The sequence below is a fragment of the Lutjanus erythropterus genome, chromosome 23, assembly GCF_056507025.1.
Source record: "Lutjanus erythropterus isolate fLutEry1 chromosome 23, fLutEry1.hap2, whole genome shotgun sequence".
NCBI lineage: Eukaryota > Metazoa > Chordata > Actinopteri > Lutjaniformes > Lutjanidae > Lutjanus > Lutjanus erythropterus.
Window position 1 is genome coordinate 19,006,034 of NC_139339.1, and position 25,888 is coordinate 19,031,921.

Consider the following 25,888-nt stretch of genomic DNA (forward strand, 5'->3'; position numbering starts at 1 on the left):
ACATATATACATATGTAATAAAAACACTTAAACATTGATTTTGCCTTCGTTGAAGCTTTAAGTATACATAGTTTTGTGTGGTTCATTTACCTCTGTCTCTTGATTTTTCACATACACACACAGACACCCATTGTATCCCTTCGTCTTTCATGTCTAGGGCTGTGCAGCCATTAAGCAAAGAGCTGTTCAAACAAACAACAAAGTCTCGTCTATAGAAATGCTTCAATCTATTCTTAGAACTGAGGAAGAGGTACAAGTACTCAGTAGAAAAAGATAAGAGGAAGAGAGAGAAAAGGGAAAAAGGTCGTACTGAGGGTGGGTCTGAACTGGTGTTGTGTGTCTTTGAGAGAAAAAGGAGATGACAGAGTTTCTTAAGTTGATTTAGGGAAATAATTGTGTTTAGAGCTCCTTCATTAGTGTTGACCGGGGCACCGAAAGGCAATGAAAGATGTTTAACAACAACCACTAACATTTTAATTCATGGTGACCTTTTCTTTTTTCACAGAAGTACGCAAACGGAGAAAATCTCTACGCAGAAAGTTTGACTCCTTCTCAAAGGAAAAGAAAGAGCGAGGTAAGTTCATCACTGGCACACAGTCATGTGGTTGAACATAAAATCATGTCAGGCCACAGTTTGTCTCCTCTAATAATCTGTGATTCCGCAAAGTCCCTGTATGACCCTCAGACTGCAGTGTTTGTTACAGTAAATATGATCTTCAAACACAATGTCCCCTCAGTCCCTTTAAACAGCATCACCACCGCTGACGTCCAGCGGCTTTTACCACTAATGGTCTCACATACTTGACATACTGTGTTTATAAAGCACAAGTGTTCCGGCGCTGCAGTCTGACTCATGGAGCGCACGGTGAGTCAGGCTGGTGTTTCATTGTCTCTGCTGCTTTAATGCGTTGTTGTAACATAAACTAAATAATGAATGAACACAAATGGCCTCGACGAGCCCTTGGACACTCATGCTGCGTCACCCTATGACTGCAGAAACAACTCCGTCAGTAGAGAGTGTGTTTATGTACACACCGGTGCACTGATGACTACAAGTTATATTTGATTCACAACATTTACGCCACAAAACTAGATGTGTGTGTGCTTGTGTGAACATATGAGTGTCTGTACTGTCCACAGCTCATCAGACTGGCCTTATAACATATAATGACATCTTTATGACAAGTCCAAATGGTACCACTTTAGTTCACGACCAGTAATTATTCATAACACTATTGCAAAAGCACTTGACAATAATAAATAATAAAACCTAATGACATCTTTATGTTGTCCAAAATGTACCACTTTACTTGAGGTCAAGGAAAGTAGTCATGACACGCTTAGAACAGTATTATGACAGCCAGTGTCAACATCAAGCATGTATGACAGTATAATGTTGTTTGATCATGTCAAGTGGTCATAACAAAGACACTGACAGGTTATGTTTTCTTGCCTAATGTCAAGTTGTCGTAACAAAGACGTTATTGTCTTTGATAATGTCAAGTCATCATAGCAAAATAAAGTTTTCAAAAGAAAGACGTCTAAAAAATAAAAAAAAATTCAACTTTGTATTCACAGTGACATGTGTCGATAGTCTTATGCACACACCTTCAAGTGAAGTGTTACCAAAATTATTTTCAAGGTTTTTCAACATATGTTATTGACTACACTATTGTAAATAGACTGCTGACTCACTTCTCTTAACAAGCTGATAGCGACTGCAAGTCATCAACAGCTAAAAACAAAGTTTATCTACTCTGTTGCAGGCCACATTTTGGTGTTTGTTGTGACTCAAAACCTGAGATCCATAGAATAGTTTTTCATTTTTATCCAAAGCATCTGCAGGTTAGTTCCGTCCCCGATATGTTATGATCCAGTAAAGTTTGGCAGCAATACAAGATGAATAAATCTCTGCTATCTTGGCTGTACCTCGTTGGCTGAGGTATAGTAAATGGACTAAGTTACACTCCACCACTGTCTCTTGTTCACATTCCCTGTAGATGTTGTGTCATCCACCCACAAAGTTGAAAAAAATTCTGTCTCAGCGTCTGACCAAACTAAAGCACAATGTACTGACACTTTCATTGTTCTGAATGGGAACAAAATGATCTGGGAGCGTTGTACTTTGATCAGCGTGCATTGAATGCTGGTTGTTATCTCCCTGTTTTCATAAACACATGAAGCATTACCTTCTTTCCAGTACTTATAGCATTGATATCTAGGTTCTTAACTATTTTCAGCATTGATATTTGGGTTGATAACCACGTTTAGCACATATATATAGGTTCTTAACCATGTTTAGTGTTGACTAGATGGCAGCATATGTTCAGAATTAATGGGGTCTTCAAAGTTGTGACAGTTAGCCTTAAGTTCATTACTTCAAACCTGAAATATCTTGTCTGGGCCCTCGCATTCATTTGTCAGACTCCCCTTGTTTTCATTTCCTCTCTTTAGTTTGCCTCTATCTTTACATTTCATCTCTCTCCTCTGCTTTCTTTACCTCCTTCCACTTCTTCCTCTAAGCCACGTAGCTGCTCATCTGCCAATGTGACCCCAACCTCTCATAAAGAGATGTTCTCTATTCTCAGGTGATTATCACAGCAGTGCAAGATGTGAGCCAAAACACACAACACACACACACACATTCCCAGGCTGTGCAGGTCTTTAAATCCTGCCTCCAGCCTCTTACACACAGGGACTTAGCTGAAGCTAACCCTGCTAATCAAAACACAGAACATTGGGACCTGGCAGAGCGCTCCTGCTGGCTCCGCTCCCCTACTACTGAAGTGAAGGCATCACTGTGTGGCCTTCAGGGGTCAGCAGGTAGCAGATTACATTCAACAGGATTACAAAAGGTTTGTTTGTATTTACTGTGAGAAATAGCGATGTAAAACAGTTTTTGTTTTAATTTGACAGCATTTTTACGTTAGCTGTTAAGAGTGCCAGGCAAAGCCACATTCTTATTCAGTTTGCAGGCTCAGCAATGTAAGCATTTCTCTGATGCAGGAAATCACAGTTAGTAGGATAGAAATGCAGAAAGCAAATGTAAAGGAAGAGATTTTAGATCATGTATGCTAGGATTATAAATTAATTTTAATATTCTATTTATATTCTGACTAGAAGTTCTACTTTGCGATAGGAGTGTTCCTGTTGGTCTATTGAAATTTAAATGGCTGTCAGGTGATGGAAGAAACAGTTTATGACATGGGAGGAAATGACCATCATACCAGGCAAGATTTTCTGCACTTTTAAAGCTGGATTCAGAGAATCAGAGTAGAAATCTAGTTTGGGATCTTGGTTGGTACTTATGTACAGCCCAGATTATCTTGTAATGTGAGGGGTTTACAGATCCAGTCCCAAAATTCTTTAATATTTAAACCTGTTTGATGTTTAGGAGTTAAAATCTGGTTGATTATTTGCATCAGTATTGTCTAACCGCAATAGCCAAGGAGAAAAACAAGTCTACAAGGAGACTGGACAGGAGCTGACAATGTTACCACACAACAGTCAACTTGCTAAAACGGTAGTGTTCTCTAACAGTAGCTAACAGGACAGTTTGCTAACAGTAGCTAGTTTACAGGTAGTGTTCACTATCAGAATCAGGTAACTTGTTTAATCTATATGGCTACTCTTTTATTGCTTTTACACATTGGATGCCGGATGCAGTGGAGACAGATCTCTAAGATCTCTACAGATCTTACAAACGCCTCTAACTCATCTGTCTTGAAATTAGTTACCCATTGTTTTTCACTCCAAGTTTTTACATGTTTCAGTGTATGTTTCAGTATGTAATTCAATGGTTACAAAGTTGCTTAGCTTGGTGAGGTACGAGTAGTGTTGTTTGATTGCATATGTAGGATTTCCTAACCTGATATAATGATTCAGAAAGATATGATTCATGTCAGAGTTTTAAATATTTCCAGTTTGGTGTGTGATGCTCTGGAACAAATCTGAGCCTCATGGACACAAAGACATTAAACATTTAATTAAACTAACTGCTATCACAGATAGCAGCTGAGAAAGCAGGCAGTGGTGTAGCAGCTTGGACGCCAGGCTCAGTGTTGGTGTATGCAGAGGGCCAAATGTTTATTTGGACTGCTGAGTGTTAAGGCTTCAGGGCATACTTGAATCAAACTAGGTCATACTGCGTGTCGTCAAATCATATCTACAGAAAAATGTGATTGTTCCTGGTTGAAATGGATGTTTCAGATGCTGTTAGACCATCTAATTGGTACTTTTTTACCAGTTGCTCCACTTCCAAAAGTATCTCCTCTGCATCTTTGGCCTCCATCCTGCTCTTTTCAGTCATTATGTTTAGGAAAAGGTTAAACAACTTACTATGCTTTAGTTTACTTCTGTGTTGTTTCAGTAGGGTTTACTCAGAGGTCATCCTGTTTTAAATAAACAGATTTTGAAATTCACTTAGCTCAGTGCCCCAGAGGACCAATATTATGATCCAGCTGCTGGTTTGGTGAAGGAGAAATATTCAGTAATGTACTCAACAGCATCTAAATATAATCTCCTGTGGTCTTCAAGTAAAAGACAATGACCTTAGGTCCAGAAATAATAAAGAGGGAAAGTAGTGACATTCCTGAACAAAGACTTTGGCCAGTCAGACACACACAGATGTCTTCCTGTCTAAAGTTTAGTGTTTGTTGTGCTGTTAACTCAGGACGTGTCCAGAGGGGTCCCATCAGTGAAAGGCTTTAGTGCTGTAATGAGTTTTGTAAGAATTTAGGAACGTTGGCTGGTAGCAATGACATTTTTTCTCACGGTTGTTAAAATGTGATGGTTTGGAGATGTGAAGAGCTGTAGCCATGATTTTAGAAATACAGAGGTCATGAGTTAAAATAAGTCAATTTTATTTATGCATAATATATGTATAATATATGTGTAACTCTATAGCACCAAAGCCTCAGACCTCTTAGTTGGCCAAATGTCCTGTTAGCTGTGCTGCCTGGCTCTGAGAAGTGTTGTCCAACCTGCCACAGCCAACTATTAAATCCTCAACTACTAACTTTAAACAAGCAAACACTTTAGACACCTCCAGTGCAAGCACAGTCGTAGTTGGCATTTAATGCCAGAAAACGTGGCCAAATGTCAGGAGGCAGCAGCGCAGAGTGGTCAGCTTGGCGGCTCCCTGCCAACAGACGTCAGGACTGAGGAATAAGTCCTGGCTTCCTGATCAAACAGAGCCATTAAGTGCCGGCACAGTATCAAATGACATCCACTCAATGGATGGAGCCCATTGTTGTTGACAGTTTCGCTGAAATGTTCAGTTACACAGGGTGGTGTGGTGTGAAAGAAAAACAGCTTTCAACCAGGTTCAAGACAAAGTGTCCATCCTGTAGCCATAAATATATGTACTCAAAATAAGGTGGAAAAATGGCAAATGGCTGCTCCATGTTGATAAGAGCTAAATATGGTTATTACTGCTATTGAGTCACCCTTTGGGAAATTCCTCAGGAGCAGACCCAAAACAAATATTTTTCACGCTATACCACATACTGACAGCACAAAATAAATTCTTGTCCCAATAGCTGAAAATAAATCATCCAGATTGGCCTGTTTCCTCCACAGGAACCAATCCAGGGCGCCAGGAACCCTTTTAAGATCTCACCTCATCTGTGTTTTGATCAGGGAAATTAAGGACTAAATTTAGTACCTCAGCCGCTGATCCTGCCCCAAGTCCCTGCGCTGGTGGTTAGAGTTTTTCAGATATACCAGGAACCTTCATGCAGCAGTGTTGAACATCGCCCACTGTGGAGCACAAAGAGTTGTAGGCTACAAAGGCAAATAATTGTAAAGCATAAATAACCTAACACAAGAGCTAACAAATGAGGTCTTCAGCATGTTCATGATCTATTATGTTTTAGGATATGTATTGCCAACTAATAGTAGATATTCAAGAACTCCTACAACAACATTTAACTTTTGTTTAACTGAATTGAGCTATTGTGTTAACAAGTAGCTTAACACAGTGGTTTAGCTAACAGATAATATTGAGAGTTGCTAAAAAGTAGCCCACATAGCAAAATAGGTCTGGCCCAGTTCTGGCCCACACAATTCACTTACACTCGGCCCACATACCGCAAAGAATGACGGCCCTTTGGTGGCCCAGATCTAGTTTGCCAGCGGTGGCCCACATGTGGGCCAGCATGAAGCCAGCTGCAGACACACTGGTGGCCCTGTGCTGGCCCAGAACAGTTTCAGTACTAGCACCAGATGTCAGCCTAATTCGTATTTGGCCCAGATTAAAAATACCTCAACAACAGTGATAAAATTATACAAATAACATTTATTTTAAATTAAATAACTTATTCTAAATAACAATATATTTTAAATGAAAATCAATGAAAATCAATTACCAGTCAAACATCAAATTCAAAAAAACATTAAACAAACTGTAAACTGAAACATGACTGAAGCATAAATAGTGCTAGAGTGAAAAACACATTTTTCATTGGCACACGGTCAGTCCTTAACAGTTCAAACACTCAAATTTGTGGAATAAAAACACTAAAACACTGCATCAAATTTAAGAGTGCAAAAAGGCATTGGAACACTATCTTTTCTTCAAACATTTTTTAAATTTTTCAAAAATCAGATATAGGCAAAAATTCAGAATTGGGCATCAAGACCTGCAGTGTAAATCCAGCCATAAAAAATGCATAGTCAAAGTGAGTCTGTGAGGGAGTCAGTAAGTCTCAAGACAAACTTACCAATCACAACATCTTTTATCTGCAGGTGCTAGAAGCCAATCTTCCCAGTTATACCTCGCATGTTGATATTCTTGGCCAGAGAGTGTGTTATGGTTGCACCCATGACTCTCTTTACACACTCCTTAATGTCTCCCCCATCTTTAAGAGCCAGTGCGTTTCTCTGTGAATTGATATTTGTTAGTTGATCAGAGGTACAACATGCCCTAACCTTTTCAAACATGTTTGAAATTATCAGGAGAAAATCTGAACTGTTCTGATAGTCTGAGCAGCATGTCACCTATGCAATGAAAGCACAACAATAAAAATTTGTAAAGTAAAATAAACAACTCTTTTTTTCTCCTGAAGTTGAACTGACATTCTTACCAGTTGGTTTCTGAGGTCAGGTGTGTTTTTCTAAGTGGAATAAGTTCTTCAGGAATTAGGAATAAATAAAGATTTCTGATGTATTAGACAGACCATCTTGTACGCAAAGAAACAAAGCAAAGCAGAACAAATTCAAATTAACAGTGGGGGTTTACACCAGTAAAGGTAGAAAAACATTTTAAAGGTAAGACTTAAAAAGTCTTTGTGGTTCACACTTAAGAGAACACATGTGCACCTGTTCATATGAGACAGATATGGGAAACATAAGCTCAACCACAATCAGGCCACATCTGGCATGGACAGATCTGGGCCACATAGACCAAACCACAATCGGGCCACATGTGGCATGTCATCATATAAACAGTGCCCTCATTGCCAGAAAATCAATTTTGTTGAGTGAATTTTGAGCTGTTGTATGTACACGATATAGCAAACCTCTAGCAGCTGACTATTGCTAAAAAGGCAGCTTTCAATATCATTCTCTACCAGACCTTTAGCACGTTTTATAAGCCATTATGTTTTAGAATATTTACTACCAACTGTCACATTTTGTTAAGTCACCTGTGAGCTGTTATGTCAGCTACCATGTGTAGCTTCAGAATCAGTTGTGCACATTGATCATTGGCTAATCAAAACTCTGCCTGTAGCCTTTCGGCAAGCCAGTGATTGTTAGCTTGTGCCTTTGGATATAAGCTAATGCTAACTGGCACTGAGCCAAAAAGGCACCTGTCAAGGCAGCTTATCTGTGATCCTGGCGCCTGATCTGGTGTAGGCACATGTGGAGGAGGGCTGGTCAGATCAGCCTCAAATCAAGCAGTAGAAATTTTAAGGGAGGGTTGTAAAGCAAAAGTATAAGAATTCGACTACAAGTAAACATAAATTTTGGACTGAGATTTGTTGTTGAAATTACCTAATTCTTAAGAAGTTATTTTCCTCTCAGAGACATGAAGACAGTTTTACAGCAGCTTTGACAGAATATCACAAAACAAGGAGATTTTGTTAAATTTCCCATGAAAGATAGGCTTAGTTGTTGCCATAGATTCTATGGGGTGTCAAACTCTATCACAGAAGGGGCCAAAATTTAAAACAGTCTAAGTCGCAGGCCAAACAGGATTAACATTTATTGAACAGTCTAAACCTGACTATGTTCTCTTTAGAAATATGAATTTGAACAGCCAGACTGCCAAACTTCTTTCCTCAATAAAATAAATATTTAAACAGTGTCATTAAAGCAGCGAGAGGAGGGGTTGGTGCACAGGTCTTGACTTGTGCGACAGCTGTTGCAGTGCATTGTGGGATTTGTGGTATGAGTGGTGGGAGCGCTATCTACCGGCGGACCATTCATAATAGACACATGAAATTATCTCGTGGGCTGTATATAATTGTATCGCAGGCCAGATGTGGCCCACAGGCCTTGAGTTTGACATGTGTGCCATAGAAGGTTAGCTAACTGCTAACTCAGCTTCAACTCTCAGTTATTTGATTACCAAGTTTCCTGAAGGATAGGTAGCTTTAGCACCTTAATTTGTCGTCTAAGTTGCAGTGCTTGTCCCTGGTTAGGCTTTTAAGTGATAAAACACAAGATAAAACGCTCTAAAACAGACATGGAAACTAACAATAAAACAGACAGGCAGTCAAACACTACAAACATTAATAAAAACAATAACTGAAAAGAAATAACCATTATAAAACATAACTGAGACAACAGTGTCTGAGAACAAACAACCACTAAATGTTGAGACAATAATGACTGAAATCTACAAAGAAGAGCACATATAAAATACAATGGTAAAGGATATTCAGACCCATGTTTCACTGTGACATTTTACTGTGCAGTTTGTTTTCTTTGAATGATGCATTCATGTTGCTGAGTTATTTTAAGTGGAGTCAATCCCATACCTTTAAGGCTTCACCTGGCATCATGCCAGTCTGCCACGGCTGTCTGACCTGCTTGGGACTTTTCTAACCAGGCGTGACTCTGCACGTGTGTGCATGCCAGTTGTCCATGTGTCTTCATTCAAACTATACCATGTGCATGTGTTCACAATTCTGTGAATGTGAGCGTATAAGTATAGATGCAACCCTGATTAAGCTGCTCGGTGTGTCCAGTTTAATGCATGTGAATGACACATGCAGAGTGAGCTCTAATGCCTCACTGGCCTTTTATAACATCAGTGCACTCCTGGGACAGTCACTGTTGGCAGGATGCATGTGACGCTCAGGGTTCAAGACCACAAACTGGCAAACATCCTCCCTGAAATGATATTTAGCGAGATCCTTCGTCAGAGCTATTCTGTAGCTGAACTCTCCATGGCAACGGACACAAATAGTCATCTAAGATAGGAAAATATTAAATAATCAAATTATATTAATTAAATGATTAAATAATTTTCCAATTGGGTCATATGTCTTGATTTTAGTGCAGAAATCTGTTATTTTATCTTCTTTAAAGGATGGAATTCTTGAAATTATACACAAGTGTACTGCTGCCAAAGAAAGAGACAAAGAAAAACTGATCAGTGTCACATATTCAAGTAAAAAGTTTAGTGTTATAACAACATGTTTTTCACATTATAACAAGATATCTTGTTTTAACAATATACTATTTATTTTGTTATAACATGAGAAATTTCATGTTATAATGTTATAACATTGTTTTAATAAAAAATCATATATAACATAATTTATATTGTCATAACAGTAGCTCTGTTACAAAATATGTTAGTCATCAGGTTATAACATGAACTAAATAGTATATTGTTATAGCAAGATATTTTCACATTATTACAATATAAAAACTAATATTGTTAGATGCTTTTCTTGTTTTAACAGTACACTATTTGGTATGTTATAACAAGAAAAGTTTGAGCAGGACATTATTGTGAAATAAACTCCTTCAGGATGATTCAAGATGGCGTCACCCAGTCAGGGTTTGTTTCACATTATCCCTTACATAACATGAAACATTTCACCTTATTACAAGATGAATAGTATATTGTTATATTAAGAAAGGTTTTTGCCGTAGTATGTTTGTATGTTGTAATAATGTGGAAATATCTTGTCATAATGAGAAAAACCTTTGTCAGAACAATAAACATTTCAAGTTATATCATGATACTGATCAGTTTTTCTTTTTCTGTGGTGTGAGCAAAATGCTGCTGTCAGATCTGACAGATCAGTCTGCACTGGTAAAATTTTTACTTTTTTTAAGAAAATGATTTTGATCGGTAAATGGACAAAGCCTACTTGACAAGATGAAGATTTGCGCAGTGAGCTGTCTTTATATTTGTAATTATCACAACCAGGGATAATGTGATTGAGTAAGATTGGTCTAAACATTTCTTATTTTTCTTACATGTCTTGAATTTGCAAGACCTTGCAAGTTCAGTGAATGGTTAATTAAGCACATAATTATTTGTAAAATAACCTACAATTAATTTGTTTTGGAGCCTAAATAGACTCATCATCCTGCACAAAACACAAATGACAAAGCAGTGCTATTATTGCTCAATTTAGGATGGTGATAAATTGCCTGTTTACTCTTCGCTCTAATTATTCACTCATCTTTATTGAGTAAATGTGACTACTTGGATTAATTATGGTTCAGAGAGCAGCTGATATTGCAGTCAATAAAAGACTAATTTGCACAGTTTATGTTTTCTGTGCAGTGTTCAGTGTCGTCATGCTGACCACATTCACTTACGTTTCCCAGGAGAATTAAAGGTTATTTGTCATTGGTGGCGAGTTCAGTTGATGCCTTTAAACTTCAACCTGCACATTGTAAGAGGCTTATGGTTAAGAGTCGCTGCACAATAAGGGGTTTACTGTGAGTTCATCAACAAAAAGGGGTTATTTTGGGTTCATCAACAATGAGTGAGCCAAGATCTGCACAACAGGTGGATATTTTTTTGATTTGTTATAAAGAAAACATCAGAATAAAACACAACATCTTCAGGCCAGAATCCCAAGTAGTTGTGCAAATACTGGACAAATCTTTAGCACACTATTTACATCAAATGCCAACATTATGTAAAGCAGTTGGGAACAATGTACCATTATTCCGAATGGGGTTTTTAGTCAGAAAAATGTCATCAGAACAACGGTATGGCATCAAGCAGTCTCCCTTTTGAGGTGTAAAGTAGGGGTCCCAACCCTAACCTCGCCCCATCTCTCACTGCTCTATACGTTACTAAACGACTGGGTCACATGGGCTTCTCAGCCCAGGTACAACAGCAGGTCTTGAACCTCCTATCTGATATTGATTTGGGTGTTTTCATGATTCTGTCTGCCTGGGATTAGAACATCTTTGCCTATTTAAATTCAATATTTCCAAATGTAGCCTTTGTTTTTTGTTGTGTACTTGTTAGACATTAAAAACAATAAAAAAAGAATTTTTAAACAGTCTGTGAAAATACTTGATTTGAACACTGGTCATGTAAAGATTCTCGTTCCAGACAGATAGTAAACACCCATGACAGCGTTGAAATACCTTGTACCTTTAATCGACTGAAGTCAACATTTTAACAGTTCATAATTGACTGATAAATTTGACATGTAAAGTTAAGATTATGACTTACTATCACATTCTCTTATGCAAATTTATAACAGTCAAGGCAAAACCTTGACATTGTGTCTCGGAATATGACTTATACATTTTCTTTTTTTTTTTTTTTTTCTGATCTTTCTTTGTTTTTATTTTACTGGAAAGAGTGGTTTCTTAGTTTGTGTTCATTTCACAAACTTTTGAGACATAGTCAGCAGTGTGTGAGCTTTTGCAGATGACACATTGCTTTCTTTTTGCACAAAACATCTGAATGCCTTGTAGATACACAATAAAGTATCTTACCAACCTGTAATTGGCCAAAGTTGTGTTACAGGCTAGATTTTCTAAAGCCTGAAAACAGCCAAGAGTAACAGCAGAAGTCTAATTTTCTGTCAGACCACTTGAATTACATGACGTTTAAATCTTACTACAGAACTTTTGCTAGATGACTCCAAAAATAAATGGCTTCCCCCGCTGCTTCCCCCAGCTTTAAACCAAGCTATTGTTTTTGTTGTCGTTCATAATGCCCTTAAGTCACCTCCCTAACTGGATCTTTACTGAGTGGTGTGCAAGCTCAGTGTGTGTGCTCAACTGTTGTGGTGACATGACGTAGCAGAGCGAAGGATTTCAGCCAAGTTGGCGACCATGGACCTTATGTGATGACAGCGGCCTCACTCATGTTGCAGCCTGTAGCTCTGGCGTTGCAGCAAAGCCTGTATCAGTCTGAGTGTGATGTCTGGTTTGTGGCTGCGGCTGCTCTAACAGGATTACCTGTTTATCCCTCTCTTACCTGCTCTCTCCATCCATTCTGTCTATTCTTATACCGCTCGCCTACTTGAACCTCTAATCTCTCCTGTGAGGGGCTGTGCGATCACCGCACTCTAAAGTTAACAAGGCCACACATTTGTTTCATCATTGCATATAAACAGACATCAATCTCAATTCTCTTATCAGCTCTCCCGGTCTTTATCTGCTCACTACTCTAAACTCAGCTGCTCCCAGTCTATTCTGACCTTCGCTGGGTGAACATCAGTTCACACCAGGCAATTTCGACTTGACAGGGTTGCACAATCTTGGTCACTATCTGTCTACATTTCAGATTTTTTTAGGAAATCACGGATGTTATGTCCTCTGGGCTAAAGAGGAAAAGGACCGTCCAGATTGTTTCTACCACTAAAGTCAAAAACAAGCATCTATAATATATAGAGGAGTGTCCATGCCCATGGCGTCATGGATAACTGTCACATCTGTGAAGGCCCCATTAATGCTGAAAGGTACATACAGGTTTTGGAGCAACATATGCTGCCATCCAGACGTCTTTTTCAGAGACGTCCCTGCTTAATTCAGAAAGACAATGTCAAGACACATTCTGCACGTGTTACAAGAGTGTGGCTTCATAAGAAAAGAGTTCAGGCGTTAGACTGACCTGCCTGCAGTCCAGACCTGTCTCCCACTCCCACGCAGGCAAGATCTTTTCTCTGTGGAGTTTGCATGTTTTCTCCGTGTCTCTGTGCATTTTCCTCCAGCAACCTCGCCTGTCCAAAGATGTGCATGTTAATAGGTTGATGACTCTAAATTGCCTCTGGGTGTGAATGTGAGTGTGAATGGTTGTCTGTCTCTACGCATCTGTCCTGTGTTGAACTGGCGACCTGTCCAGGGTGCACCTCACCTCTCACCCAATGTCAGTTGGGATTGTCTCCAGCCCCCTGCGACCTTTCAAAGGATGAGTGACATCACCCATCTATGTTTTCAAAAATCTAACAACAAAACAACGCTGGCACTGCCTTTATTCATTTATTTTTTCTGAAATGTAGCTCCGCGTAGATAGATATACACACTAATGCTGTATCTAAGTCTGGGAGTTAAGGACATTTGATGGCATAAGTTGTAGAGGTTCCCTCCAAAGGGTCACAAGATAAATCTGAAGGGTCAGGATATGATTAATGGGGAGAATGGAGAAAGGAGAGCTGTATTCATTTTTCACATCTTTCTCTTATCTTAGCTTTTGTTGTGAAATAATGGATGATTTTACTACTTTGAATGTCAAACAGTTTTTTGGATAAAAGCATTTGTTTAAGTTTGTAGGAGAGATCATTGTTTGGAAATGCGGATAACTCATAGAAATCTAAAACATGACAAGAGGCCAATGGGAAACAGGTTTAATCACGTTTATTTTACAGTGCACTAATAAGAGCTAATAATTATAATAATAATTTGTATCAAATCCAACAAAAACTGGAAATCTGTTTTATTAGTTAACAATCACAGCTTCACCCCATCAGGCATTAATTATTAAAACCTTAATTAGAGCTTATTAAGACAACAGGATTACTAAGACAACAGAGCTGAACTGTAAACTGAAGTGTTATTTTCCACCGTTAGACCCTTACATTTGATTTGATTTGACTATTTCTAGTTTTTCCTCTAATTTGAAACAAATTATGGGCTTTCAGCTCTTATTAGGGTAACGTTGTGTGAGGTTTCTAAAAGATATTCTTTCTAATTTTTGTCTAATTTGATACAAAGTACAGTGATTATCTCTCTTCTAGCTCTTGTCTTATTAGTGCCATGTAAAATAAAGTTGGACCATTTAATCTCCAACTATACCTTGTACCTAATTTTGATGAAACCCAATCTGAAAAGTAATTTGTAGTTAATGCTGTCACATAAATGGATGATAAATTATACAAATTGTCCCTCTGAAATGTGGTGGAGTCTAAGTTTAAAGTAGCAGAAAATGGAAATACTCAAGTACTTGAATAAATGTTAATTACATTCCATCACTGTTCTTGTCTGAATCTTTTAATAGGCCTATATGATTTGTCTCTGGCACAAAGAGACATTTTTCCAACCAAGAGTCAAATTTTTTGATTTAGTTTCATTTAAGGATATTGTTTTAACCTGCAAACAGAATACTAAAGGGCACTGTCAAGGCATTACTGCTCTGTGAACGAAACAAGTCTTGCCCTGAACATGAAAGTGAATTCATCTTCCTGTTTGGACTTCAGATGGGGTCAGCAGAGAGGAATGTGTTCTGTAAATACAACAAGACTCACTCAGGACTCCAGTTCTGCTCCAACCACTGATTTACATAATCAGACAAAATTATTGTGTTTTCATCAGAGCAGTGCTCATTCTGATTAGTACTATTTTAAAGATTGATCACTTTTCATAACACTTTACTCGGCTCCTCAGTGTCAACAAAGATTTAGTTTGAGTGAGGAAAGAGGGGGAAAAGTGTCAGCCTTCCCATTACAAATGTGAAATTTCTCTCCGACAGAGCTGACACCAGACTCATACTAATGAAATCCTTCTCATCTGTTTCCTCCATTATCTGTCTGCACATATTTCAACATTGCAGCCTTGTGATTCTGCAAAAACGAATGATTCTGCAGGAGGTGGTTACAATGCAGGCCTAAAAAAGGCATTATAGAGTCTTTATAACACCAAACAAACATGACTCATTCTTTGAGGGATTTAGAGTCTCTCCACCATATCAGGCAAAAGTTTGCAATAATGACTCTGTGAACAGTCACATTAAGCCAGATTAATTCACATTTTTCTGACACGCACTTCATATTTCCGCAGAGTTTACTAACACCAGTGAAAAAAGTGGAGTGTAAATTATAGCATTAGACCTTCATATTGTGATGATCATCAGTCATATATTGGCACATGTTTGTCTCAGAATTCCTCAAACTCATCCCAAAGAAACTAACCTCCTGTCTCCTGTCCCTCAGAATCGACCCCCATGGCATTTGGCATCCCCCTCTCCCAGGTCATCGCCAACGACCAGGCCTACAAGCGGCGGCAGGACGCCCTGAAGGAGAGCAGGCGAGACTGTCTGGACCTGGAGGCCAGCATCCTGCGCTTCAGGGCCGAGAAGAGGCAGTTCTTCAACGGGAACAAGCCGCTGGTCAGCTCCTCGTCCATCACGGGAGGAGGTCCCGGCTCACCGTCTGCAAACTCGGTGGCACCGGCGCCCGTTTTTGAGAACCAGAACAAACCGCTGTCGCCTACTTTTCTGGATAACACTGGCAGAGGACAGAGGAGGGTGAGACAACAACTTTTTTTATATATTAATGTTCCTTCTTTATTTATACAAATGTTTAGAGTTCACCATTTAAAAAATATTATGTTCCTAATGATCATTTGATATGCAGTAAAATTCAACTTTTAATTATAGTAGGGAAGGCAGGAAAACTTTGTTTTGTCATGTTAACAAGTTAATTATTTCTTTATCTCAAGATAACAAAGCTCATTTTCTGGTGGTAACAGGTTAACTATTTTGTAATCTTGACATAACAGAGCTGATTATCTCCTGATACCCGGTTAATTATTTTGTTATCTCTAGATAAAACTCATTTTTTCGTGTTAACAAGTTAATTATTTAGATTTCTTGAGATATCAAAACTCACCTTCTCCTGATAGCAATTTAGTTATTTCATTATATTTACCATTATCTTAACAAAGCTTGTTTTTTGTGATTTGGGGTTAATTATTTTGTTATCTCAAGATAACAAAGCTCATTTTCTTGTTGTAATGGGTTAATTATTTCATTATTTTGATAACAAAAGCCATTTTTTTTTCAAGATAACTAGATAAATGACTTGCTACCTTGTTGTCTCAGGATAATGAAATAATTAACCTGTTATCACAAGTTCTGTTATCTTGAGATAACAAAATAATTAACTTATCGGGAGAAATGAGCTTGTTATCGTCAGATGACGAAATAATTAATCCGTTATCAGGAGAACATGAGCTTTATCTTGAGATAACAAAATAATTCACACAAAATCACAAAAGTCAAGCTTTGTTAAATTGTGATCTTGATAACAGCATAAGAAACAGATTTGAGAGTTCAGCCGTTCTTGGGATCCATATGGATTTCAAGCTTAAAGTATAATAATAAATAATATAATAAAGTATATTCCACTTGTAGATGTTATAAACATATTGCCACGATGTCAGTGTCAGAGTTCATTTCACAGTAACTGTTGATGCTTTGACCACTTTGACCTTTGACATTTAGTTTACTTCTCCTCTTGCTGAAATTGCAACACTTAAGTATTGAATTCCTCTCTTGCTTTTGCCAAATTCCACATTTAATGAAGTTAAAGTTACTTGTTTTTGCATGCCTTCGTGTGTGTGTTTTAAGAGATTTATCAGTGATTCATGGAAACAAAATTCTGATGAGTGATAAAGTAAAAACTGGCAGATCAGGAGTTTGTTTCTGCCAGGTTTAGTGTCATCTGGGATGAGAATAGTGCATCTGTGTGTGTGCGTCCTGTAATGAAGGCCTCCAGCTCTCTAATCTCCTACTGCGTCTCTGGCTGTAAACATTTTCACAACCAATTCTTCTATTTGTTTCCACAGTCGTGTGTTCATACAAAAAATGCGTGTGTGTGTTTGCATTTTCGTGTGTGTTGTGTGTGTGTGTGTGTGTGTGAGCCCTCTCTGCTTGAGGCCGTCACACCCTGTAATCCACTCCACACTGGTCTGGAAACAGTGGTTATGTTAAGCCTGTAATGAGTATCATCACAGCCACAGAGGACAGTAATTGAACCTGAACCAGCCATCAAGTGCAGCTCATAAGAATCACTCACTAAAGCAAACACTGCACACGAGACAGACAGACAAATAATGTATTGACTGGCTGCAAACAATGATTATGTTTATGATTTAATTTTTCAAGCTATGTTAAAAATAAAAGGAAAGAAAAAAGAAAATTTATTTTAAAAAAACTTATTAGAAAAAGTAAAATTTTTTGTTTGTTTTTGGGAGTTTTTGTTTGTTTGGAATTTTTTTGTCTTGGCCATCACATGTTCATGCATGCTTCCTAAGTCCCACCCCTTTTTGCTCTGTGCTCCAGTAACAGTTGAGTAAGCCTGTGAGCAAGCAAGTAACGAGCTGGCCAACAATTTATGTATGCTGTGTTCAAGTGAGATTCATGAACTCACAAATATGACACTGGGATGAAAAGGACAATGTGAACTCAAAGCTAACAGAAAACGTTTAATTCACAATGTAACTGGCTGGCTAACAACCGATATAGATTAGCTTGTTAGTTAAACAGCATTTTGCTAACATTAGCTATCAGATGTAACTAGCTGGCTAAGTTTTGATGTCGATTAGCTTGCTACTTACTCAGTGTTTCGCTAAGCTTAGCTACCTAACACTATCTAACTAGGTAGTTTTATATTTTATCCTAATCCATTCTGAATTTAATTTAATTCTCTCTATATGTTGTTTTTTGTGTGTAGCTCAAATTTTATTGTACATTACTGTGTTGTATAATGATAATAAATAACCTTGAATCTTTGTAGATAAATGTTAGCCTGCTAGTTATCTAACAGCCAATTTAAAATGTGACTATATTTCTGTCTTCAAATGGACTTATGTTTACTATGTGGGTCAACATTGTAAAGGGGAAGTTTTCTGAACGCTGCAGCCTCAATATGTGAAGTATACATGGCTTTCTGTGTCGTAATTAGAAGTGTACAAGTTCCACTTGACGACAGCAAATATATAACCCTGTTACAGGTCACCCAGCAGCATCTTAACCGTCTTTAAAATTTGGATTTTTTTTTTTAACATGGAAAAGCACAGAGTACATCTAAGTACATCTAAAACAGGAAAATCTACTGATGTTCCAGAAGGGGTGGGACATAAGATGGGTCAGTTGCCTTTATCAAATCTAAAGTGTAAAACCCCCAAATATTCTGTTTACACCAGTAACCAATGACCCAATGTGGTATTTTTGCTTGATGAAAATCTTAATAACAATTACTGTTGATCAGAGTTGTTGATAATTTAATTTTTTGTCCATCAAGGAATCCATTAATATATTAAGCTTTTCGTCACTGATGTGATTTTTTTGACGTCTGCAGGTAACAAGTTGTTCTTACATTCTGCAGGCAGCCAGATGAAAACTGATTACATATAATGGACATTACGTAATCACAGTGCAAAAAAACGTAATCTTGGCCGTAATCAGCTCTGGTTCAGCCACATAACAGATGTTCTGCAATTGCAACCTGCATTTAAAAGTATTCAACAGGCCCATTAACATAGTTTGTTTTTTTTAAAACTCGGTTGATGTTTTCAAGATGGAAACCCCAAAATACGCAGTTTTATTGAGTAATAATCTAAGCATTTGCCTCACTGATTGCAAAGTTTTATCAGAAATGACGTTTTTATTTTGGAGAATCATACAGATTTTTGCCGCACTCATAACAAAAAACAGTAATCAGCCACTTAACTAGTCAAAGCTGAGTGAAAATACCAATAAATAAAACAATTAATGTGAGAGACAGTTTTGTTCAAAGCAATTTAAATTTCTTCTCCACATAAACATACTTGGCTAACTTATCTAGCTTGTTGAAATGTATGTGACAGAACATATTTGCACTGTTTTTAGATATTGTATTGTGGAAATTCTAGATATTGTAGCTTCAAGTTACACTTTAAGTCTAATTCTTTATATTCGTAGACATCTCCCAACAGGGATTACAATTGTGGAGGTAGAACAGAAGTGGTTGGTTTGTAAAAAGGGCAAAGAAAAAAGTTTTCCCATCCGTCTCCAGCTAAATGGGACTCTGACTCATCCTCTTCAAGCCGTCTGGACTGTAGCAACTCACTGTTTACATATCTGACAACACACACACACACACACACACGGCTGGAGATCTTCTACTTGACAAATGAGGCTGCCGTCGTGCGGTGGCGTTGTCACTGCGTCGTGTCCCGTGCAGTGACAGATAGCATACACAGTAGGAGTAAAGGTTGAAATTAATGGCTGGAACAAGATGAATAATTGAGAAGGAAGAAGCTGCTGTGAGGACATTTTAAATTATTACACTACTTTCTCTTTATACACTCAGATTAGAGCAATGAAGCAGACCAGACCTCCTTTACTTGGACAAGAAAAGGTGATTGATGGCAGGCTTCAAGGTTACTGCTGTGTCCACACTACATAGTGATTTTAAGCAGGGTTTCTTTGCAGTATGTAGAGCATTCATGTTGGAAAAGTGACAAAATTGTTGAGTATGATGTTTTGCTTTCTCTCAAAAGTTAAGTGGTGTCCCAGCCTCTGTATTGCATCAATTTCTGTTCAGATAAAAATAACAAGATTTCTTATGCTCTAACTACTGTTGTATGGCAATCATTATCTCCCGTAAGCCTGGAGGGGATCATGCGATTGCTTGTGTATGTGCATACATGAGTGGTTAGCCTTTTCCACTAACAAGAAACCTGCCCTGTTTCTTAATGTTCACAGCATTTCTACCAAAAATACATTGGTTCAGATTCAAAAAAGTTGGTTCCCAGCTGCAACGCCTTGATTACAATGGTTCTATTCAATACTGCTGGAACGTTGGGCTGGTTCAGTAGATGGCACCGATGTACAAAGAACAAAACTGGTTTGAGAATCAAAACTTATTTTGTGGAAAAAGGCTTTGAGTGATCAGCAGACCTGCAGCTTGTCCGCACCTAATCTCAAATACCACTGGACCGATCAGCTCAATTTCTTTTGTGCACATCCGTGACTGTATGCTAAAGGACCTCTGTGATTCATAATTTTTAAAAAACTTTGAAAAACTTTTTCTTTTTTTTTTTGTTAATGGCTCCACGGCAGTGGCAGGCATTATGTTTTCAGATCAGCAACTCCTGTGTTCTGTGAAGTTAAATTACTGATTTCACCTATAGAGTTTGGTTGGTTTGGAGAGAGTGGTATTTGGCTTACTTAAACGCAGTTTTCCCATCAGAAAAGTCTGTCTGCTGGCAGGGTAAACAGGTGGAAATATTCTAAATATAGTGTACACTTAAACTGATATTAAATCTTTTCAGGTGGACCTTTTTTAAATCTAAAATACCCGCAGTTCTTTGCGTAGCTTCCATGTTGGTACTCTGCTTCTTCTACAAAATGGAGGCGTGTCGACCTCCATCTACTGTAGATAATACACAGACTGTCGAGAAGTACTTCCTACAACCCCACTTCAAGTAATCCAAACTACCTTTTTAAGTTAAAGTTACATTAAAGAAAACAACATATCATCTTCCATTCCTTCAAGAAAGCCAGGTTTCCTTAAATTCTAGATACTTTTTACACACCACCATAGAGTGCACATTTCAGATTTAATAAATATCCTCTAACTCTAGTGCTGGTTTGGTTTCTGGGCTGATGTGCTGTTGGAAATTCCTCCGACACTTGACGTTCCTCCAGAAACCATTTGCAGGTCATAGACGAGTGATTTATATTTCTGTGGTATTCGTTTTCAGCTCCTCAGATATTTATTGGATGGCAACATCAGGATGACTGATAAAAATTGACTCTTCTGGACTGCTGGCTTCTTCTACTGACATCAATCTTAAAATGTTCTTTCCATTTTCTCCTGTCACTGAAGCTCTCACTGTTTTTCTTTTCTTTCGCATTATCGTCATCAAACTTCTTCCTCCATCCTTCTTCCCTGTCACCTTCTCTGTCTTTACATCTATGTACAGGTGGCTAGTACAAAAAAACAAATGTTCTGCTGCACAAATTTATATTAATCGATTGATTGAATGTTTTTTAATGTAAAATTTTATTTTGAAAACTAACCAGTAACTACAGATGTCAGTAAATGAGTAGTACAAAGAACAATTTTGCTCTTAAATTAGTGGAGTAGACATAAAAAGTAGGGGCTCATTAAAGTTCAGATGTCCTAAAACTTTACTAACTACAGTCCTTGAGTAAAAGTACTCAGTTACTCTCCACCACTGATTACATTATTCCGTTCTCCCCCTCTGTAGGGTGGTCTGTCAGTAGACTCCATCTCTGACCTTGTAGAGAGTCAGTCTCGCCTGCTGGAGGCGCTGCAGCTCTCCCACCCGGCCGAGCTGGAGCTAAAGAAGTCGGCGGGCGGCGGCGGCTCGTCAGAGGGGAGGACCCAGACAAAACTCAGCCTCAACCCCATCTACAGACAGGTGCCCCGGGTACTGGAGAGGTGCTGCAGTCACATCGAGACCCACGGTGAGACACCGTGTCCACAAATCAAAGAAAATGTTTTCACTTGAAGCTGCAATAAAGTTTAAGTACATTATTTCAAATTTCCAGGCTGAAGTCTTTGACTGGGTTGCATCAACAAAGATTAATGTAATCTAAGATTAGTTCTAATTAGAGTTCAGTTAAAATAGGTTTAAAATGAGTAAATCCAGTTTTAAAATTAGCAGAGCGCTGCTGCACAATTGAAACCTAATCTCAGTTTGATCCATCTAAAATCAGTTTAATCAATATATAGATGCTTGCTCACTCAGATCAAAGTAAATAAATAAATTTTAAAAAAGTAAAAAAAAAAGTAAACTTCTACTTGATGTGACTGTTTTCTGCTCTGTTTTGTGTCCTCAGGTCTTCAGACTGTGGGAATTTTCCGAGTTGGAAGCTCTAAGAAGAGGGTGAGACAGGTGAGGACATTTTCAGTTTGATCACCAGCTGAGAAAAAATTTTGTTTGTTTAAAACATTTTAATACCTTGCTGAAAATACTCTGCAACAAATAAAAGTACTGACCAACCCTACCCACTGGAGAGGAAGGGTATGAAAATTTATACTCCTGTCAATCTTAACTGTTTCCCTGGAATAAAAAATAATCTCCAAGTGAAAAGCTGATGATGTGTGACTTCCTGTTTTGGAGAAATCATGACCATCGAGGGAAAGTGACTCCTGTTTGACCTTGTCTCTTTTCCTATGTCTCTCTTCTTACACCTTTTTGTTTTTAAATGTTTGGATAAATTTGGAGTGTGTGTGTTTGTGTGTGTGTTCACTTTAGCTGCGGGAGGACTTCGACATGGGGGTGGACGTTCAGTTAGACGAGGAGCACAGCGTCCATGACGTGGCGGCGTTGCTCAAAGAGTTCCTCAGAGACATGCCCGATCCTCTGCTGCCAAGAGAGCTCTACCCAGCCTTCCTACACGCCAACCGTAAGTGCGCGCACACACACACACACACACACACACACAGAGTGACTGAGCAGCAGTATCACCTGTTCTAACCCTCCTCTCTGCTCCTCCTGCAGTGCTAAGAGGAGCAGACCAGATTCAGTACCTGCAGCACCTCCTCTACCTGCTGCCTCCCTGTAACTGTGACACCCTGCTGAGACTCCTCAGCCTGCTACACACCGTGCAGAGCTTCTCCCAGGACAGCATAGGAACTAATGACGAGGAGGTACGACACTGATAATGCTCATAATGAAAATACATTTTAAAGAGTGGGGGGCTGGTTGCACAAAACACCTTAAGTTTTCTCCTCAAGTATTTCTCCTCTGCTGAGGGACTAACTTACTTGAAAGCTTACTTGAATTTTCCAGGGAGACCGTTCCAGCACTGGCACTTGTGATATTGTGATTGTGGTCCCGCAGAAACATATTTGAACCATCTTGAAATTTTGAATAGATGAGCTGAGCACATCGCATTTCTAAGTACAGGAAACAGGAAAGGAGAAAGTTGACACGGGTACCAAGCTAGCTCAACTGTTATTGGAGCACAGAGCAAAAAGTGGGCGGAAAATCAAACATCTTACTTTATTACCTCAGAGTATTTCCTCCAGTACTTCATTTTTATCTCTGGCGTCAGCCTCCTCATGCTTCTTAACCAGCTGGTAGGTGCAGCAAGTCATCAACAACTGCTTCAGTTTGGAAGCTTGTTTCAGCACGGGGTCATTGAATGGGAGCCTGGTCATGTTTTTAAATGGGGGATCCTCTCCAAACTTTTCCATCCAGATTACAGGTAACAAGATGACGGCAGCCAACCTGGCGGTGATCTTCGGGCCCAACCTCCTGCAGAGGGAACGAGGAGGAGACGTGAGTCCCCACATCTACGCGATGGGGATCGAGGACAGCACGGCGATCATCAACGTCACCCTGGTGCTCATACAGAACTACAAGAGACTCTTCACGGTACAGCATGGTTACATATCCTGCCTCAAATCTTGTCATTGCACTTTTTTTTTCAGGAATCTTTCAAAACAAAAGGAAAAGGTTCCAATATTAGAGGTGTTACTAGTATTAAAGGGCTAATCCACATAATTATTAGTATCTAGTCTGTCCTTGTGGTGCTCAAAGCATTAAAAACTCACCAGAAACTGGTTACTTCAGTGACCCACAGAGCACAGAAGTTTTCATTAGGAGTTCTGTGAAAAAAGAAATAAATAATTAAAACCATTGCTTTATTGAGGCTGTGAATTTACCCATTAAGACATTTTTTCTTGCATTTCTATACAAAACTCTGAACTCTAAACTGGCAATGGACTTTTTTTTTTGCTATAACTTATCATTATGAAATACATTTTGATAGAATAATGACATTTCTTGTATAGACTGAGTTCCTACAAGCCTCAATTTTATTTTAAGCTTCATTTTATAAAAAAAAGTCCACAACAAAAATACAGACGACATGTTCTCAGCAGTCCACTAACATCTCTGCACTCGTCTGTGTGACCCTGCAGGTGTCTGCAGAGCTTCAGCAGGAGGTCCTGATGAGTCTGATCCAGACAGACCCCGACATCATCGACTACCTACTGCGGAGGAAACTCAGGTAACCATGACAACCAATCAAGTCCCCACGAGTACCAGCTCCACTGTCTTGTTGAACTGTGTGACCGTGTTTGTTTTCTCCACAGTGGCAGTCACCTGACGGTGGACAGCAGCAGTGAGTCGGGGGGGCGCCGGGACACGGGGGCGTCTCTGGACTCTGTGGGGGCCTCCAGTGGGAGTTTGTCCCCGCTGGAGCCCCCATCGCCACTTTTCCCACCCGACGGTAGCGGCGGCGAGGGCAGCCTGACCAGCGAGGTGTTCCTCAACGTGCTCAAACTGAACCAGAACAGAAAGCGACAGGAAGTGAGATATGGTACGCACTTAGTGACGTTATGTCACGTGTTTTGACTTTTACAAAACACTGACACTGAGTCACTGCACCTTTTCCTGCTGACCAGGTCCTTCACTGTGAGTTTTAACAGCTTCCACATGTTTTCCTGAAATTTTCTATGGTTTAGACGTCCTAAAATCACCTAAAATTGAACATTAAATATATAATTCATTCTGTTATTTACGTCCCTGTACCTCCTACCTGGCCACACAGCCAGGTTACTGAATAAACAATGACATCACTGTATAAGAAATTAATGATCTCAACAAAAGACGCCAGTGTCTGAAAGACATATTGTCAGAAAAGGAGGCAGAGCGAGCAAGGCATCAAGGTCACTGTGACTGCAGGGCATGTATTTTGTAAGGGGCATGATACCATAATAAGTATACCTAACTGCATACATGCTAAAGTAGACTGTTGAAAGTTGCAGAGGACATTTTTTATGTTTCTTGAACAAAGCTTGTGGAGTTTTCTGAGCAGTTGAGTGAAATTTCTGTTGTACGCTGCTGGCATGATTGCTGACCCCAGAGGGCCGTGAAATGTCCGAACTTTGGAAAACACACCGACTTCAACCGGGGTTGCTGCTCCCACACACTGAGACACTGAGGTCATGTACTCTGTATTTTCCCTCAGCAACCTTTAGGGACACTCTACAGGAAAAAATAAGCACATTTTTAGGTTGATTCCAGTATTTTTAGGCTCAGTATTATCCCACCAGGATTTAGCAGTTTCTTTAGAAAAACAAACATAAAAATTCAGGCCATCATGGAGAGGTGTTTGAAACAGCATTTATACCTTTACGTTTATAAATATAAAGGTAATGCTTTTCTATTACAGGCCACAATATTCTTTCTAACTCTTTCCCTAAAGAGTGATCTAATTTGTTACCAATTATAGCAAAAAAGGAGACATTTTGGTTTGTTGTCTTGAGTTTATAAATGGGACAAAGAGGCTAGAAATCATCTTATTCAAGCTCTTATTTGTTTACTGTTGATTCTTCTCCAGATACAGTGACGTGTGGCTTCACTACAGCACAAGTATCTTTACAGTTCGTATGTCTGTTAAATAAAGTGGATACTCTGCCTCCCTTGTTTCACGCACAAACTCATCCGTCCATAACGTGGGTGTGTTGGGATGATAAATGTGACCACAGCACCACCTAGTTGTGACAGATAGAAAGTTGCAATGGTTGGATAAGTGACAATAATAAATGTTCCTATATGAATTGAAAATTTGATGTTTTAATAGATTTTTTCCAGTTTTTAAAGGTCTTTGAATTTGTGGAGGAATGACATTAAATAGATTTTCTTTTCTTGTTTTAAGGTAATATATCAGAAGGTAAAAACAATTGTCCTTTGTTTCCCA

At 38.8% G+C, this 25,888-nt stretch overlaps 1 protein-coding gene across 4 annotated transcripts in view; it reads left to right on the forward strand.

Moving 5' to 3' along the window:
* arhgap36 (Rho GTPase activating protein 36) overlaps window positions 1-25,888 on the forward strand; it is a 112,628-nt gene that overhangs the window by 84,944 nt on the left and 1,796 nt on the right. For all 4 annotated transcript variants that reach the window (XR_014769096.1, XM_084712522.1, XM_084712523.1 and 1 more), the window contains exons 3-11: window positions 506-574; window positions 15,369-15,682; window positions 21,418-21,637; window positions 22,013-22,068; window positions 22,432-22,582; window positions 22,678-22,826; window positions 23,380-23,556; window positions 24,105-24,193; window positions 24,279-24,505. Coding sequence is in view for 3 of the 4 variants with exons in the window: in XM_084712522.1 (XP_084568648.1) it covers window positions 506-574; window positions 15,369-15,682; window positions 21,418-21,637; window positions 22,013-22,068; window positions 22,432-22,582; window positions 22,678-22,826; window positions 23,380-23,556; window positions 24,105-24,193; window positions 24,279-24,505 (1,452 nt within the window). In the remaining variant the exon portion in view is untranslated. The remainder of the gene's footprint in view (window positions 1-505; window positions 575-15,368; window positions 15,683-21,417; window positions 21,638-22,012; window positions 22,069-22,431; window positions 22,583-22,677; window positions 22,827-23,379; window positions 23,557-24,104; window positions 24,194-24,278; window positions 24,506-25,888) is intronic.